We start from the raw sequence: 17,998 nt of genomic DNA, 5'->3' as shown, positions 1-17,998 counted from the left end.
TCCTAGAGTAATGGAAATAAAAACAAAAATAAACAAATGGGACCTAATGAAACTTCAAAGCTTTTGCAAAGCAAAGCAAACCATAAACAAGACAAAAAGACAACCCTCAGAATGGGAGAAAATATTTGCAAACAAATCAACTGACAAAGGATTAATCTCCAAAATATATAAACCGCTCATGCAGCTCAATATGAAAAACACAGACAACCTAATCCGAAAATGGGCAGAAGACCTAAATAGAGATCTCTCCAAAGAAGACACACAGATGGCCAAGAAGCACATGAAAAGCTGCTCAACCTCACTAATTATTAGAGAAATGCAAATCAAAACTACAATGAGGTATCACCTCACACCAGTTAGAATGGGCATCATAAGAAAATCTACAAACAACAAATGCTGGAGAGGGTGTGGAGAAAAGGGAACCCTCTTGCACTGTTGGTGGGAATGTAAATTGATATGGCCACTATGGAGAACAGTATGGAGGTTCCTTAAAAAACTAAAAATAGAATTACCATATGACCCAACAATCCCACTACTGGGCATATACCCAGAGAAAACCATAACTCAAAAAGACAGATGCACCCCAATGTTCACTGCAGCACTATTTACAATAGCCAGGCCATGGAAGCAACCTAAATGCCCATCGACAGACGAATGGACAAAGAAGATGTGGTACATATATACAATGGAATATTACTCAGCCATAAAAAGGAACGAAATTGGGTCATTTGTAGAGACATGGATGGATCTAGAGACTGTCATACAGAGTGAAGTAAGTCATAAAGAGAAAAACAAGTATCGTATATTAACACATATATGTGGAACCTAGAAAAATGGTACAGACGATCTGGTTTGCAGGGCAGAAATTGAGACACAGATGCAGAGAACAAACGTATGGACACCAAGGGGGGGAAGCGGCAGTGGGTGGTGGTGGTGGTGTGCTGAATTGGGAGATTGGGACTGACATGTAGACACTGATGTGTATAAAACGGATGACTAATAGGAACGTGCTGTATAAAAACATAAATAAAATTAAATTTTAAAATTAATAAAAAGAAATAAACAACGAGCATTTACTGAGGGACTACTATATGTTAGGTGGTAGTATGAAAGAATAAACAAAGACTTAAAGTTAGCGAGAAGTCTGACGTGAAAACGATATACAAACAAGTAACTACCAATTGTGGACAGTGCAGGCACTGTGAGAGGCCATCATCAGAGCACAGGAGTTGGACACGGGGAGGTTGACAAGAATGTTTTCTAAGACGCAGGAGGACAAGCGTCTTCCCTAAAGCAGCTGTGACGTAGATTAACTGGAGATCAAGCAGTTATTCATGAAGAAGTGAGCCGTGTTTACCGTGTGAATGCAGGGAATGACGATGAACGAACGAGATCCTGGGCGCCTGGGTTCATGGAGATGCTGCTCCCTCAACAAGGGCCCTGGGAGGAACAAGGCCCCTGCGGGCCACACCACAGCCTGCACGGAGCTGCGGGCCTGCCTGTACGGAGGGACTCAGGAAGGGGGCCCTAGAGAGAGCTCGGAGGAGCGGCAGATCTAGTAGTCACTAACACACAAATGTCACGTGAAATGACGGCAATGGACAAGATTTTTCAGAGACAGTAAAATAAAACAACCAGACTGTGTGTTTGGGGAACACGCAGCTACAGTCGTCCCTCGGTATACACGAGCGATTGGTTCCAGGACCCCCTCGGAACCAAAATCCACAGACGCTCAAGTTCCTATACAAACCGGATATGTAGTTATATCTGCATATAACCTACGCATCCTCCCTTGTATTCTAAACCGTCTCCAGATTATTTATAATAGCTAATACAATGTAAATACTATTTAAATAGTTGTAAATACAATGTAAATACTATGTAAATAGTGGCCTGCATGGGGCAAATTCAAGTTTTGCTTCAATTTTGGAACTTTATGGAACTCTTTAAAAAATATCTTCCGTTTATGGTTGGTTGAATCCGCAGATGCCCAACTTGCAGATAATGGAGGGCCGAGTGTACTTTGCTTGTGTGTTTTCTTTGTATGTGGAGCCTAAAGCAATTTATAAAAAATGACTTCACTTCAGAAATTCATATGTAAGTTGGGCTCGGCCAGCAAGCATCAAACATGTCCTTTTGTGTAATTACAACGACATTTTGAATTGTTAAAGTGCTCTCATTGAATATATTCTGGGTTACGCTAATTATTTGTCAGCTATTTAATGATTTGGACATAAGTAATGAATGAATGTCATTCTGGGAAAGAGGTGCTTCTTATTCTCGAAAAAGAGATGCGAAGTTACTGTAATTATATCCAATTTTACTAAGTTAAAAGTGGAGCAGAAGGTCCCAGTTTGTACTCAAATGGTTGAAAACACATCCATTATCTGTTTTCCTCCTTTTTGGAAAAAAGCTAATCGTGTTGAATTGCCTTGCATTCTTAGAGTTATTCTCAGAAGACTAGTGTTCATGGAGCGGTGGTGAGCCTATACTATTCAAACGGCTACTGTGTGTTACATGTACTTTTGTGATAATAACGTTTCTCACAGTGGAACAGATTTGCTAACAGATGTTCTCCTCAATGACACATACTCAGGGATATTCTGTGACAGTGACTCCGATGAACAGCTGGCTCAGATGACATTGTAAATGATCAAGTTATCTTCACCAACTCACCTTGAGAAAAATCAGTCCAATTTCAATAGGCACAACATTCCGGCAAGAAAATACCTTTAAGTTATCAGGCTTTCTTGCTTGGGCTAATAGAGAACATTTTTATAATGGGCAGATTATAACTATTCACTAAAAATAATATTAACATATACCATACACTGAGTTTTTTCTTGGGCCTAAAACTGTATTGAAATACCTTCATTTTAGTATACATAATCTGAAGAACACTGAGTATTTTAAGGGCTGAAATGTATACTTTCTCAAAAAAGCACCAGTTGTGGCAGGATTTGAAAGAACAGGTTTCATCCCCTTTTTTGTTTAAATAAGCAACTGATATGATTTCTTTGCATCTTTTATTCTGGAAATAATGGCCTCAGATACTAAATGTTAAATCAGAGTTAAAATAAGTAAACTGAATTGGTTAGATATAACCAACAAGTTCTATAGAAACAGCACATTTATTACGACGAATGTAATTCAAGGAAATCATTAAAAATTATATTTTTGAGTTCCAAAGGAATGACGAGCCTTTTTCAGAGATACAGATGCTTGGAAATTCTTAAACAGTGAAAGCGCTGTTTCATTTTTTTTTTTTTTTTGCCTATCAACGTAATAATGCTTTGCTTATTATTATTTTTAAAATCCTAACCCATCCCATTCTTCCTAATGGTTCTCAGTTTCCATTTCCCTACTTAAGGCAGCTTTTAACCAGAGAATTATTAAACTGCAAGGGACCACAGTGGTTACATAATCTCCTGCCATCCTTTGCTGCACTCCTGATGACAGCAGGGTACAGGATCTGCTGCACTTTCCCCAAAGGCGAGGAGATCTTATCATCTCAGCTCGCAGAGCAGAGCGCTGGTTTCAAACAAGCACAGGCTGTTCAAGATAGAATACAGGCCTTGCGTCGTGAATCCCGCATCTGCTCCTTCTGTATCACCCTTGTGACGTGAGGAAAGACACTAACTTCCCACACCTGAAATTCTCACCTGTACAATAGGATCACAGTACCTACTCTCTGAGTGGCTGTGAGAACAGCATGACATGACATATAAGAAAGTGCCTCATGGAGAGCAGTTTCTCATTAAATGTTACGTCCTTCTTGAAAGTTCATTCTCATACTGAGATCAGACTTATAATGCACGACTCTGTTATTTTCAGGAGCTACACAGAATCGGTCTTACGTCTTTGTAACCTGCAACTGCCCTCTGAGCACAAGAATAAGGAAGGGAAGATCTTTTTTCAAATGCCAACTATCATATTCTTCCCACGGGATGGTTACAGTAACTGACTTAGAAAAGATCAATGGCAACCTTCGTTAGGAAAACTTACCTGGTCCCTGTGCCGGGTTGTCTAGTCCAGTAAACATTTACTAAGTGCTTGCAATGTGCCAGAAACCAGGCTAGTGGCTAGAGACTAACTACGAGACACAGTGCCTTTCCTGACAAGTCTACAATCTTCTGAGAAACAGACGTATACTAAGTGAAGATTGCACTACGCAGCGACACGCTAATAAGTTAGATATAAACCGCTAAGTGACTAAAAACCACAAAGCACACAGGAGGCATTTGGGGTGGGTTCTCCACAGGTGGCAATTTTTAAAAACTCGGTCTTGAGAATATTCATCCACTCAGCAAACATGTACTAAGGACCGACTATGTGCTAGACATTATACTAGGTGCTGAGAATATAAAGGTGGGTGCAGGGGTGGGGTCGGGGGTCCCTACTCCCATGGAGTTTAGAGTCTAATTTATGATTATTCCAGTCCGATGGAATAGGTATTTTAGTAGACTCTAAGAAGACCAGCTTCAACTTTCCCACTTGCCACGTGAATGAGTAACCACTCTGGGGGGTTCCAGGACCCAGGCTAAGTTGGATACTTTGTAGTATGCCCACGTGATCTAAAATCCTAGAAATAAGCAAATAAAGAAAATAACTTTTTAAAGGCTTTCTTTCCCCTTCCCATGCTGCAAAGCTAAGCGTACAGTGTGAGTAATCTTTAGAATCTCAAATGGTGAAGACGAATGGCAAATGCTAAGCAAGACAGCCAACGTGGCCGTCTGTGATTTGAAGGCAACGCTGTGGTGTGGCAGAATGAGTACGAGCTGTGCTGGAAATGCAGCCTCAGGGACAACGCGCGCCTGGGGAGTGCCAGGCGTGGAGTGTGGGCTCACGCGATGCAGGCTGCCTTTCTGCTTAGAGCCCTCCAGCCCTCGTCTGCTAATGACAGGACACATATTCTTCTGCACGGCCACCATCCCACTAGCCGTGGTAGTGGATGGGAAGGGGTGTTATTAACTCGACAGAATACTTTGCAAATCGACTGTTTTCAGGCCTTTGCCATCACATACCAATAAAACTTAGAGCTAAACACAAAAAAACCAAGTGCCTTGAATTTCTCTTCCTTTTGCTCCCCTCGACTTTAACCTTTCAAGAAATTTTTATTTGTATTCATCTAATTTCGTTCAAGACTCACCGGGGTATACACACTGAGACAGAGGATGTGTGTGTCTGGTTCACACTGTAGGAATTCAGTTGATCTCTGCTGAGTGGAAAGATGAATTAATGTATGGAAAGAAGGCACTAGCTCTTTCTGAGACGGGTGGATTGGTGGATTTAGCCAAAAAAAGCTAAGTACCTTGCCTGACTCGTACCATGTTCATAGCACAGGGGGGCCTAGGATCCAGGTTTCCCACACCCCCTGCCTTGGCGATTACGGCGACACCAGCCAGCCACATCTACAGCACCCAAACCTGAGAGAACTCAAGGCAGGCCGAGGTGGGAAAAAGCAGACACCGGGCCACCTCAGAGGAATTTCACAACCTTTCCTTTCCCTCAGTCTCTGCTACTCTCATGAGACTCAGCCTTTGTGGATGAATCTGAGGCACCACTGCCAGCTTGCTAAGAACACTAGTAAACAGGACCACGTCCAGCTGTAAAGAACACAGAGCCGAGACACAGACACAGCCTTCCCCAAGTGAACAGCCAAATGGTGAAGCTGTCCACATGGCACTTATTTTCAGAACGTAATTCGCTGAGCTCCCAGCGTGCGCTCTGCCAGCGCAAAGGGGTGCAGCTCTCCGTCCCTGCCCCGCCAGCGGCCACAGTCAGGTGGGAGACTGCGGTGATGCTCAACAGGCCAGCTCTTGCCGCCCATGAGTTGCCCTAGTAACAGCTGAACTAAGTCTGCAAGGACAGACAGGAAACAGTCGGATGAGGGGGAGGAGCCCTCGAGGCCGAGGCTGCTACACGAGGAAAGTTCTGGACGCCCAAGAGGACGCAGCACATTTAGGGAATTATGAGAAGTGCAGCACGACCAGGACGAAGACTCAGCTCCTTTGGGGGCTGCAGATGACACCGAAGAAGTTGTCTGTGGCCCAGGGATCACTGCAAGTTCCAGAAACTGTGCAAAGAGGTGCTGAGCTCCTGGCAAGAGACCTCCATTAAAGGGAGACATGAAAAGCTACTGGTTCTGGCATTTTAGGCCTGTCACTGCTTCCCCCTTCTTTGACAACAGTTCATATACTCTTTCCTTAATACTTTCGATTACTAATACGAAACATCTATCCAGGACTCATCTTCCTCATTTACGTTACCCAGAGAGTTACAGTAAGAATCCCAGGGGTTCTGTATTCTTGGTAAAGATTCCGCCCTCCCCACCCCCTGCCGCCCATTTTCCATGGATGTATTTTCTTTCTCTGATGCTAAGTAAGTTTATGAACCATATCAAAGAGTTATGGAATGATAAATGGAAGAACTGATAATCCATTAATTAAAAAAACTGGGAACTTTTATTTTCTTCACTGAAAAGAATTTCCACTAAGAATCGGTATTCAGCAGCACAGCTTAAGAGGAAACGCTTAAGGGTAAAAACAGCTTGGTATATGTAGGCAACCGCTTTTTGAATGACTGAATCACTCAGAGGCAGCCTGGAGAGGACCGTGGCCGAATGCTACGCTACACGCCTGGGGGGCTTGCCCGCACGCCTCCTTGACCCTGGTCCTGAACCTCGCCACCACCCAAACTCATCTTCCATATCTGAGGTTTAAGTTATTTGACGAAAGAGGTTATTTCTTTCACATTTTCTGTGCCTCTGGTACCAAGTACTTATTTAGCACTCAATAAACGTTTGCTAAAGAGCTAAAGCAAGGTGAGGGATATCGGTCACAACACCCGACGCTGGGTCACAGATCATCAGAACACCTCCACTTACATAATCTCCATAGGTCTCTTGTGTTGGGGGCGGCGGTGGAGGTCTGTACCCAGTTGGGGGGACGCCTCTTGCTCTGGGAGTGAGAAGTCCTCTTCCTCGACTCACTGGCCCTCGGGTGGAAAGGATTCCTCTGGAAGTCGGCGTCCCTCGCGGTACCCCGACTCCCACTGGCCGGGCCGCGACTCCTCCCCTTCCCCTGCAAGCAAGAGGGTCAAATTAGCAATACTCGTGGTATTCTCTAGCATTCCACTGTGCGCAGGCATTTATACCTCACAAAAATCGGTGTCCCGTAATTCTGTAAAAAGAAATAAGGAAACCACATGCCGAGTGAAAACTAAAAGCAAATGAGAAACAGGCACCTACCTAAAGGAAGGAAATTAAGTCATTTAGGCAGCTCGTCCAGCAACAATAAATATGGTAACATCAAAGAAACCCCAGGAGTCAGGGTCTGTCTGGGACACAGGATAGGAAACTGACGTCTGGGGAGGCTGCACCTACCGGGCACTCCTCCATCACGTCCTGCCAGGGTCACAGCCAACCCGCACTCCAACACTGTGACCTGGGCCTTACCTGGCTTGTCTACGGACAAGGAAACGGAGGCCTAAACAGATCTTAAGACTGTCTGAGAACACACAGCTGGCACACCCGGGACCAAAACATATCAGATTCCACGAGAGAGGGAATAAAATGAACCTTCCCAAAGAGTGTACCTACTACCTAGGGACTGAAAGCATCATTCTTAGGTTAAATAAACACATGTATTTTCTGAAGTAGAATTCAACATATTCGTGTATTTCTAACACAAAATATGAGACATCCAAGTCATAAGGTAAAACTTGAGGAAGTGTGCAAGTCCCATGAAGAAATGAGGACAGAAGTTCGGCTCCACCAGAAAATAAAGGCATAGCCTGACCCACCTCCTGTGGACAATGTCCTCCAAACAAGGAGAACCAAGCAGATAATGAGGCCGCCTACAGACCAGTTCTCTCTTCTTCTCTTGTTTGACTGGGATAGCAAATACACAGCTGAAAGCTCCAATTTCACAAACAACAGAGAAAACTAACAAAACCAAAAGCTGGTTCTTTGAAAGGATCAATAGAATTAATAAACCTCTAGACAGGCTAAACAAGAAAAAAACAACAATATCATAAATGAAAGAGGGGTCATCACTACTGACCTCAAGGACATTAAAAGATAAAAAAGGAAGATGATGAACAAGTCTAGGCCCACAAATTTGTTAACACTGATGAACTGGACTAGTTCCTTGCAATATACAAACGACCAAATCTCCTACAAAGAGGATTAAACAATCTGAATAAACGTATGTGTATTAAAGAAATTTAATCAATAATTCATAATCTTCCAAAAAAAGAAAGCACCAGACCCCGAGGTTTCACTGGTGAATTCTATCAAATATTAAAGGAAGGAATGATATCAGTTTTCCACTCTCTTCCAGAAAATCAAATCAGAGGACACATTTCCTAACTCATTCTCTGAGGGTGGCCACCGGACGTGCCTCCTGAAAATTATTTCTACATTACTAGTCAGAGGCTGAGACTGGCCTGGGCCACCGGGGAAGACAGAAGTGACCGGCTTCCACTTGGTCTTGAGCCCTTATGGGGACCTGTCACAGGAGGTACCTCCCAAGATGTTTCTTCTAAGTCCACCTGTGGAAGCCACAACTGGTCAAGGGGCTGGGAGACAGAGAGGCCGAGGAAGAGTGGCAGGGGGGCTGAGCAAGGTGGTCTCTGACATCCCGAGGAAGAGACGTGTGGTCCAAGGGGAGGCGAAAGGCATTAAAGACATTATACAATGAAACAAACAAGCAAGCAGACCATCAATCAGTATCTCCCATGAACAAAGACACAAAAATCTTCAAAAACAGCAGCAAATTGAATTTAATAATGTATTAAACACATCACGACCAAATGGGATTTGTTCCAGGTATGAAAGGCTGCTTCAGCATTAGTGAAGATCCATGTGACCAGCCTGCCAAGAAGGCTTACGAAGAAGAATCGTAAGGTCACATAAAGCAGAAAAGGCGTTTAATGAAATGCAACGTCATTCATGATAAAAACTCGGCAAACTAGGAACGGAGGTAAATTTACTCAAGTTAAAAAAGAACATCTACAAAAACCTACAACTAACTTCATATTGAACGGTGAGAGACTGAATGCTTTCCCCTTAAGACTGGGAACAAGGCAAGGATGCCCAGCCTTACCACTCCAATTAAAACTGTACTAGAAGCCCTACCTAATTCAACAGGACAAGAAAAGGAAATAAAGCTTTTAAGATTGCGCAGGAAGAAACAAAACTTTGTCTGCAGGTGACATTTCCATGTAAGAATTCCCAAAGAATCAACCAGGTCAAAACAAAACAAAGCAACCATACGAACAAACAATAAACGAGAACTAATAAGCACATGAAACAGGTCTTGGAATACGAAGTTAATAAGTCAACGGCTTTCCTACACAGCTGCAATGAATACCTGAAATCTGAAATTTTGAAATTAGTCACTAAAACCAACAAGATGCCCTTTGTTCAACAGGTGAACAGATAAGCAAGCTGGGGTACATTCATATAATGGAATATGATTCAGCAACAAAAAGCAATGAGCTAATAGTGGTAAGTCATGTGAAGAGTATGTTCCCATGATATGATGTAATAAAAATAGCATTTTATTTTTTACCTCTGTGGTTTCTGTCCCCCAAACCTATAACCCTGGGCTAATCGTGAGAAAAATATTAGACAAATCCCAAACGAGGGACATCTTACCAAAAACCTGACTGGTACTTCTCAAAACTGTCAAAATCCATGACTTTCACCTTTAGGCAACTTGTGTTATCCCTTTTTTGAGCACTGTAAGTTAGATCTTTTTTGTGTGTGTTTTCCTACTAGGTCATAAAAATCGGTGCAGTAAAACTGGTGGTCTAGAGCAAGGACACTGGATTCAGATCGATTTCCTGACTGTACTTATTTACCTCTGCCTTCCAATTAACATTCAAACTAATCGAGAGTCTGAACTTTCCAAGACAGTCTCCTCAATTGTGAAATGGGACACAGAACCCATTTCTTAGTGTTATGGTGAAGGAAAAATGGCAGGACGTACACGGTATTCAGCCCATTGCCTACTCAATGTGTATCAGCAACTTAGATAAATTTCAACCTCTCTGAGCTGTACTGATAGACACTGTAATAGCTATAGTCTTACTCACCTTTTTATCTCTGGTATACATCTAGAAAAATCTTCAATGTGATTAAAGAGTAGTTTCTACTTATGGTACATCTAACTCTGCTGTGACATTTCAGTCAATCTGTGTGTATTCAAACTAAATAAGCCTCCGGCTTCTTTATCTAATACCCCATCTCTGCCGCCCAAGGTACTATATCGATCACAAAATATTCAGTATTTCGATAAATTCATGTCTTTTACCACACTGAAAGACATTATATTTAAGAAGCTCACCATTCTTTCTTATCATCATTGACATTGTTAGGTTATGTGCCCACTGGGTATATGGAATCATACTAAAGAATCCGTTACAGGATTTTAGACAAGTCATTTGATACATGTAGCTTGGGATACTTGTCTACAAAAGACACTTTGAAGATTCGTTTTTAAGAGTTTCAAATCCCACGGGAATGGTGCCGAGCAGTGCGGTCTTAGTACTGCCGTTCAGTGGTCTCTGGGGAGAGGAAGGCACGACGCAGTGACAGGCCAACGTGAAGGTCCCGCTGCACTGCCTCGTGCTCACTCAACGCCACAAATGAAGTTCCGGGTAGAGCTGAACAGCAGGGCTCATGACATGGGATGAGAACAGAAAAGTGTCTGCGAGATGACATTTATAACGACAATGAATGGGAACGTGCTTATTTTTCACTTGAAAAGTTGATTCAAATTGATAGGATTGGGTGCTACACCGCTCAGAACGGGGATAAGGGAAAAGCAGAAACGTAACACATCTGAGTAGAAAGTTTCATAAGCAAAGGGGTGTGACTGTAATGGTTCCTTCTGTTTGCATTTTTCGGCAGGGTGACCTTGGTTTCTGGTTTTGAAACTCAGATGTGAAAATAACTGAGAAAAGTTTTTTCCATGGAAAGAGTGCTTTGGATGATCAATAACTTCTTGCATTCAATTAGGAACTAATTATTCAGTTTATATATTAATAGGAGGTTTTAGGCGATGATGAAAAAGCATGTGATATGAGTTCCAGCACACCCACACTCAATACACAAATCTAGTCCTGTCATCACTGGGCTGCTGAGCCTTGGTTTTCCCATCGACAAGTCCAGTTAATAACATCTAGCTCTTGCAAAACAGTTGTGAGGTTTCCAACTACATCAAGTGCCTAAGCTAAAACGGGCGCTCAGCAAGTGGTAATTACCATGCGGACTTCTACCTGGACTCTGTCCTGAACGCTGTCCTTCTGGCTGCTAACCGAAGGGTGAGGAGAGAGAGGAGACAGAAGGTACAACTCGCATTTGTGCTCATCTCATCCATTCAGCGGCAGCACATTTATGTACATTTCATACATGTAGCAACAGTGATGCAGTGTGGTACAGAGTAAGGGTATATATACCACATTGTTTGGCCTTTGTCTATATATATATTTTTTTGTGGTACGCGGGCCTCTCACTGTTGTGGCCTCTCCCGTTGCGGAGCACAGGCTCCGGACGCGCAGGCTCAGCGGCCATGGCTCACGGGCCCAGCCGCTCCGCGGCACGTGGGATCCTCCCGGACCGGGGCACGAACCCGCGTCCGCTGCATCGGCAGGTGGACTCTCAACCACTGCATCACCAGGGAAGCCCTGTCTATATATTTTATGAGAAGCAAAAGTATATGACAAAACAATGAATTTCGTGGAATTAGCTCAAGCTAGCTCCAGCATTATCAGCTGGGTGACCATGGGAAACACAGGGGATGCCTGGGCCTCAGGAAGAGAAAGGCCTACAGCTGATCACAGAGGGGGTGCCTGCCAGAGCCAGTGTCAAGGTCTAGCCGGTCTCACAGTAAGAATAAGCTTTCCAAGAGATCCATCCGAGGATCCATGCTTGATGCACTAATGGACTGAGGGCTAATTTATTTTCCTATAGGATCCCTAAGACTTGTGACAACTTTCTTTCACCTCTCTGAAAACTTTATCAGAGATATTTTTTTTTTCTTGACAGAGGCTGACAAGGGAACGAGAAGTTGGACAGAAGGGAAAGGCAAACGCAGCCTATGGTCATAATCCCTCAGAACAAACGTAAGAAGCCATCGGGGCTGATGGAGACTAGAGGTTCTGAACAGAGGACTCTGGCAGCTCTCTCTCTCACCACCTTTACAGATCATCTGAAACGCGTGCTAGGGCCGTGCTTCTCCTCTCACACGTTTTTGTGCACGCACATCACCTGGGGCCTGGTTTCGGGGCAGAGTCTGCATCAGTACATCTAGGCTGGGGACTGAGACTCTGCATTTCAAGTGCTGCTGTGGGTAGCTTGGATCCAGAGGTTATAGACTTGTTATGAAACCTGTCGGTTATCTCTTTATTCTGCGAACCATCCAACCTTCAATGCAATTAAAAAGAAAAAAAAAAGACTAAGTGTTACGTTATCCTACATTGTACACAGTCTGTAAGAAATCCAATGCAATCTGTTTCTTCTCCAACAAGTTACAAACTGGTTACTAGTAAAACTGTTGACCACATAAGACACTGTGAGAGAGTCCACCCTCTTAAAAGTACAAGAAACTTACCGTTTCATCCAGGGACGGACGTAGCCCCTGAAAAGAGACAGCTTGCTCCGTACTCTGAAGCCTGTCACTGTCTTCCAATTCTGATTGTTAGCGTGTTTTTACTTTTTTTCCTTATAAACAAAAATAGCAAAAACCTTTATCATTTCTAAGTATCAGCCTTACTTCTGCCTTCTGGGACTATGCCACACAAGTCTTCTTCCTCTGTGATGATGGTGAAATTGATAATAAAGGAGTGAAGAAGAGACGTGCAATTTGCCCAAGGACTGATCAAATATCTGTGCTACAGGAATTCTATTTTTAGTGAGGGATCATTTTGAGTAATCAGAAAAGGAATCATGCATGCCACAGTCTGGGCTCCGATGGGACATTTAAAAAATTAAGTAGGATATGGATTAATGTGTGCTCAACGTCCTATCTCCATTTTACAGACGAAGAAACTAGGCTTAGAGAGGGAAGTTCCCTGAGACCACGCAGCCGGGAGGGGCTGGGGGTGACTCTGATGTTCCCATAGCCACACCCTAACTCCAGGCAGATGGCCCCATTTTTCCTGCTTTCAAGCCTCTGCCCCTCTGCGCAGGATGACTTCCCTCTGGCACTACCCTGCCTTATTACTCTACCTTCATCCTAAGTGTGTTTGTACCCACGCTCCCCATTCAGGATGATCTGTGCTATCGTTTCTGCTTCCGCTTCACTTTTCCTCATAACCCTCGTGCTCTGTTTCAGCCATTCTGCCATAACTACTTGTTTCTCTGACTTTCCCCTTAAAAATCCCAGAATGGCAGGACAATGACTTGGTCATCATCTCTGCAACTTCAATTTGTCAGAGAAAGAGCTCAGGAAAATGTGTGACATTAAATGACCTAACACCAGAAACTGACTGATGGCCAAAGAGGAAAAAAATTGATTAAAACTTCTTTAGAGCCAGGGTGCGGAGGGGAGGGGAGGGGAGGGGAGGAGACGCCCACTGCACAGGAAACACTCACTGGGCTCCTTCCACCCTCCAGGGCTGCAGCCTGACAGCGGCGCTTGCTTGACATTATTCTAGGAAAAGTCAGTTGGCCTGATGGGTATCCAAGCCTTCCTTCAGCCGGCACTGGAGTCGACAGGAGGACCGGGAACCCACACCCGGCTTCGGGCTGCGCGGATGCACCGTAAGCAGGGGAACCGTGCTCAGCGGCTTTTCTCACGTGTCTGTTCCAGGCTGCACTTAAGTTACAAGTTCTTGTCAGAAGTTTTCTCGCTGTTTGGCACACTCTTTGCCCCAGTTATTGCCTTCCCAAAGCCTATTAAGGTGATTTTAAAAGAAAGCACACGTTTTTCTCCTTTTGCCTCCCCTTAATCAACTCCAGCGTGGCTGCACTAACACACACTCAGAGAGCACGTGGACCCAAGGGAGTGAATGCTGAGGACTGAGGGGCAGTCCGGGTCTTACGGCAGGAGAAGCAGAGAAGCTCGTGTCCAAGAAAAGTCCTCCAGTGTCTGCGCGGGGCGCGGGGCACGTGTGTGGTCAACCACTGTCAGGGTTTTAAGAAAGGCACGGACAGCAGACACAGGGTTGGAAGGAAGGAGAGGAGAGTGACTGTTCTGACAGGTCAGGTGGTACAAGGTCCTCAGAAGGTAAATCCAGGAGGCAATCATATAGTTCACATAACAGCCCAAATTAATGGGTTTTTAAAATTGGAAATCCTTATAATTTTGGCTAGTAGAAAAAGAAATACCATTTTCCTATATCCAGCCTTTCCTTAATGATAAAGAAGGACTTTTTAATAGAGATTGGTAGAATAATATAAATCATATCATATGCTGGTGAAATATTTATGGCCCATATATTAACTATTCAGCTTTCCCGATAACATTTCTCACATACTGCGGAGAAGAATGGATCATTTTCTGTCATTAAAACAATCTTTAGCGTCTATGATACTATGCATAATCCGTTTTAAAAAGAGAATAGGTACCATGTGAAAATCTGTGTGGATGAGAAAATGAGAGTGACCGAGTCCCAGCTGATCCCCTGGTTTGGGGAAGTCACGTGCTCTGCCCAACAGGCAAAGCAACTGTGGCTACCTAATATGTATCACAGCAGCGGCTGAGATGCCGGTTTTACGAAGATATGACGTCGCTGAAATCAGTGGGGCGTGACCTAGTGTTAAAACAATAAATGATTAACTTAAGCTGATAGCTCATGCAGTGTCTGGAAGCTGCCGGCCACTGCAGTGGTCCCACGAAAATTGAAACTCTCCACGGCAGCCCTGTGAGTGTGAGGCAGCATCCCAGCACCCTGGCATACAGTCTGGGAAGTGCAATCGTAAGATCTAACATGGGGTTGCAGTCCAAGAAAAGAAGAGATAAGGGGAAGGCAAACTCTTTAAAGGAACTGTAGCTGAAAATTGTCCCCATCTGATGAAAGCTGATAAAAGCTGCGTGAATGGGTCAGCCTCATGTCCTAGGTTGAAACAAAACCACCATGTTCGGCACCCAATGCTGGTGAATGCGTACTTACTACTCAGAAAGACAGGCTTCATCTGCTTTGTTCACTTTTTCTTCCTGCTCTTTCTGGTAACACATGCAGGGAGAGAACACTGCCTGCTACTTGGGGAAAGGGCCAGATGGGCCAGACAAGGCCAGTGGAGAAGCAAGACAGAACTAGCCAGCTGTTCTGAAGAGGGGAAAGGAAGGGAGCATCCTTGAGGTCTCAAAACTGTCCAGCCCAGACGACCAGGGCAGCAGGCAGTATATGCGGTGGAGACCCTACGGGGAAAACCAGAGAGCTAAACAGAGAGTTTGCCTGGAGTGGCGTCAGTCCTAATCTTCCCTGATGTGTTCTCTGCTGGGGTCCGCGTGGGGAGTTAGGGAGGTGACGTACCACAGGGCTGCACAGGGCAGAACGGAAGTAAAGAAACTTCCTTATCTCCTAAGTTAAAAAGGAGTAAGTTTAGTCCTCTCATTTGAAACTGAATGAAAAGGTTTTATTAAAATACTTATTTCTGCCTTCTGCAGGATTTACTTTTAGATCATTTACATCCTTCAGCAGAAAGCTACCCTGAAGTGATACCAGTGGGGAACACTCATGAAGATTCCAGTAATGACCTGTTCTGCTGTGAAATTCTAAAGTGGTGCTGTCCATGTGACCATTCCCGAAAAGCTAATCCCCTGGTAATCTAGTCACGTGACAGACAAGAACTACACTAACAAAAAATGTTGTAAATGGTCAACACTTGATCAGAAGAGTCTAAAGAATTTGCGACTGTATTGTATTCACTCAACATGTATTTACTGAGTGATTCCTATAAGCCAAACATTAGGGACACAAGTGCCCTTAAGGTTTTACGTAATACTGAGGGGTAACCAATGAAAAAGTGAACAAGTCAGAAAGGTAAATTCAGTTTGATAAGTGCCACCACGTAACCAAGAAGGGTGCTGTGGGCCGGCTTCTGGGTTATGGGGGCGGCCACTTCAAACAAGGCAACCAGCAAAGGCTTCTCTGACATGGTGCCTGTGTGTGTTGAGAACAGGATGCTGAGGGGCAGGCAGGCAACTGCAGACAGGCCTTCCAAGGAGGAGGAGTGAAGGCAAAGGACAGGGAAAGGAACGAGCTCGGCCTGTTCAAGGAACAGAAGGGAGACCAGTCTGGCTGGAGTGCAGGGTGGAAAAGGTGATCAAAGAAAAATAGGTTTAAGGCTTATTTCAGAGCTAAAATCAAAATGACCTACTGAGGGACTGAGTGTAGCGAGGATCTACCTATGACCGTCCAGTGGTCCCAGGACTAGAAAGCGCTAGGCTGCAATAAGTGCATTTGCCTTTTGTTTTATGACTATTTTTAGCCATTTAGATGCTGTGAATTCTAAAACCATATTTTCCTCCGCTTTGGCCACTAGAAAGCTCAAAGCATAATCTGAAGACCAATTTTGCCAACCCTACAAAATAACATGTACCTTTTTGTGTATTAATCTCACCCTTAGGATTTTTGTAATTTTCTATCCTAATTATTTTCCATATTAATTTATTTTTCTTCTGGTAGACGGACATTAACTTAGCAAGTTACTATATGTGATCTGATGAGAAAAAGTAGCAAAAATATGTCTTTTCATCGTAGTTTGTATTAATTGTGCTGTAATATAAGAAAAGTGACAGAATGAAAGTTCTATGGAAAAACTGCAAGAGGAGAATGAGTGGAAGAAAAAAAAAAAAAGATTCTGGATAAAAACAGAAGGGAAGGATCAAAGAGAGGGAGAGGCATGGTTTCTGGAACCAGACTGCCTGCATTCCAGCCAGGCTCTAAAAATCCCCAGCTGAGTGACTGGAGCAAGTAACTGACTCCTCTGGCCTTGGTTTCCTCATCGGTGAAATGGTGACTTTAGCAAAACAGTGCCCGCCTCACAGGGCTGTTATGAGGCTTAACCTAGTTAATATCTGTGATGTGCTCGGAAAGCACTCAGTCAGTAGTAGGCACAATGTGAGTGTCTGTTAAAGTAAGTTTCAGTTCGGGATGTAAAGACAAGTAGGACTTAAACAGGTGAGAGAGTTAGAGAGCGGAACCACAGACTTGCAGACACAGGAGCAGTGTGAGCAAAGGTTTGGAAGGGCAGAGCACACCCTTTAACCCCGTGGCGGTGTCGGGGGGAGGCAGGTGCTAAAGCAGGAAACCTGGCAAAGTAATGAACAAAGACCAACTGGGAGAGAGGTCTTAAGAAAAAGAACAGAAGGGCAACTGAATGCCTCTTAGAGGAACATGAATTTCACACTGTAGAAAACAGAGTATTTGAACGATCTGGTGCCATGCAAGCCCACAATCACATGGAGGGAAGAAGGCGGTGCCTGGCTCCTTGGCACGTGGGGAGCGGAAGTGCTCCGCGTCAGGTGCTGGATCAGCACGAACCAGCCATTGCTCCACAAGCGAACCACTGGGTCTGAAGTGTGACCTGAACGGTATTTCCATCCCAAAATACCCACTACCAAGGCAACGGAAAAGCTTAAAATGGCAAGCAGGGTATAGGCTGTCACCAAGAGGAATAATTTTTCATCTGGGCAGATGGAGGTATCTCTCCAGATACTACACTCCCTCAAAACATAAAGTTTCTGCTTTCCTTGTCGATTCACAACATAACATTTTCAACTTAACTGAAAATGAGACAACTAGATTAGAAATTATCTTCAGTAAAAATGGAAGACCTGGTCTAAGGAACAGGGCATCCCCTAAATGATGGCACTGCACGTGCTCTATTATCTATATTCTCTATCCAAGGGATATTCATTCTGTGAATGTTGCCTGATTTAGAGAAAAGGGCCTTTGCAGATGTGACATTAGGTCGAGAATCCTGAGATGGAAACACTACCCTGGATCACCCAGGTGGACTCTAAATACAATCCCATGTATC

At 44.0% G+C, this 17,998-nt stretch overlaps 1 protein-coding gene across 4 annotated transcripts in view; it reads right to left on the bottom strand.

The window, feature by feature from the left end:
- KHDRBS3 (KH RNA binding domain containing, signal transduction associated 3) overlaps positions 1 to 17,998 on the bottom strand; it is a 171,779-nt gene that overhangs the window by 56,843 nt on the left and 96,938 nt on the right. For all 4 annotated transcript variants that reach the window (XR_004346512.1, XM_032610280.1, XM_032610283.1 and 1 more), the window contains one exon: positions 6,887 to 7,082. Coding sequence is in view for 3 of the 4 variants with exons in the window: in XM_032610280.1 (XP_032466171.1) it covers positions 6,887 to 7,082 (196 nt within the window). In the remaining variant the exon portion in view is untranslated. The remainder of the gene's footprint in view (positions 1 to 6,886; positions 7,083 to 17,998) is intronic.

The sequence above is a fragment of the Phocoena sinus genome, chromosome 17 (assembly GCF_008692025.1).
Source record: "Phocoena sinus isolate mPhoSin1 chromosome 17, mPhoSin1.pri, whole genome shotgun sequence".
Taxonomy (NCBI): Eukaryota; Metazoa; Chordata; class Mammalia; order Artiodactyla; family Phocoenidae; genus Phocoena; species Phocoena sinus.
Note: the sequence above shows the minus strand (reverse complement) of the source record. Positions and strands in the feature narration are given on the sequence as shown.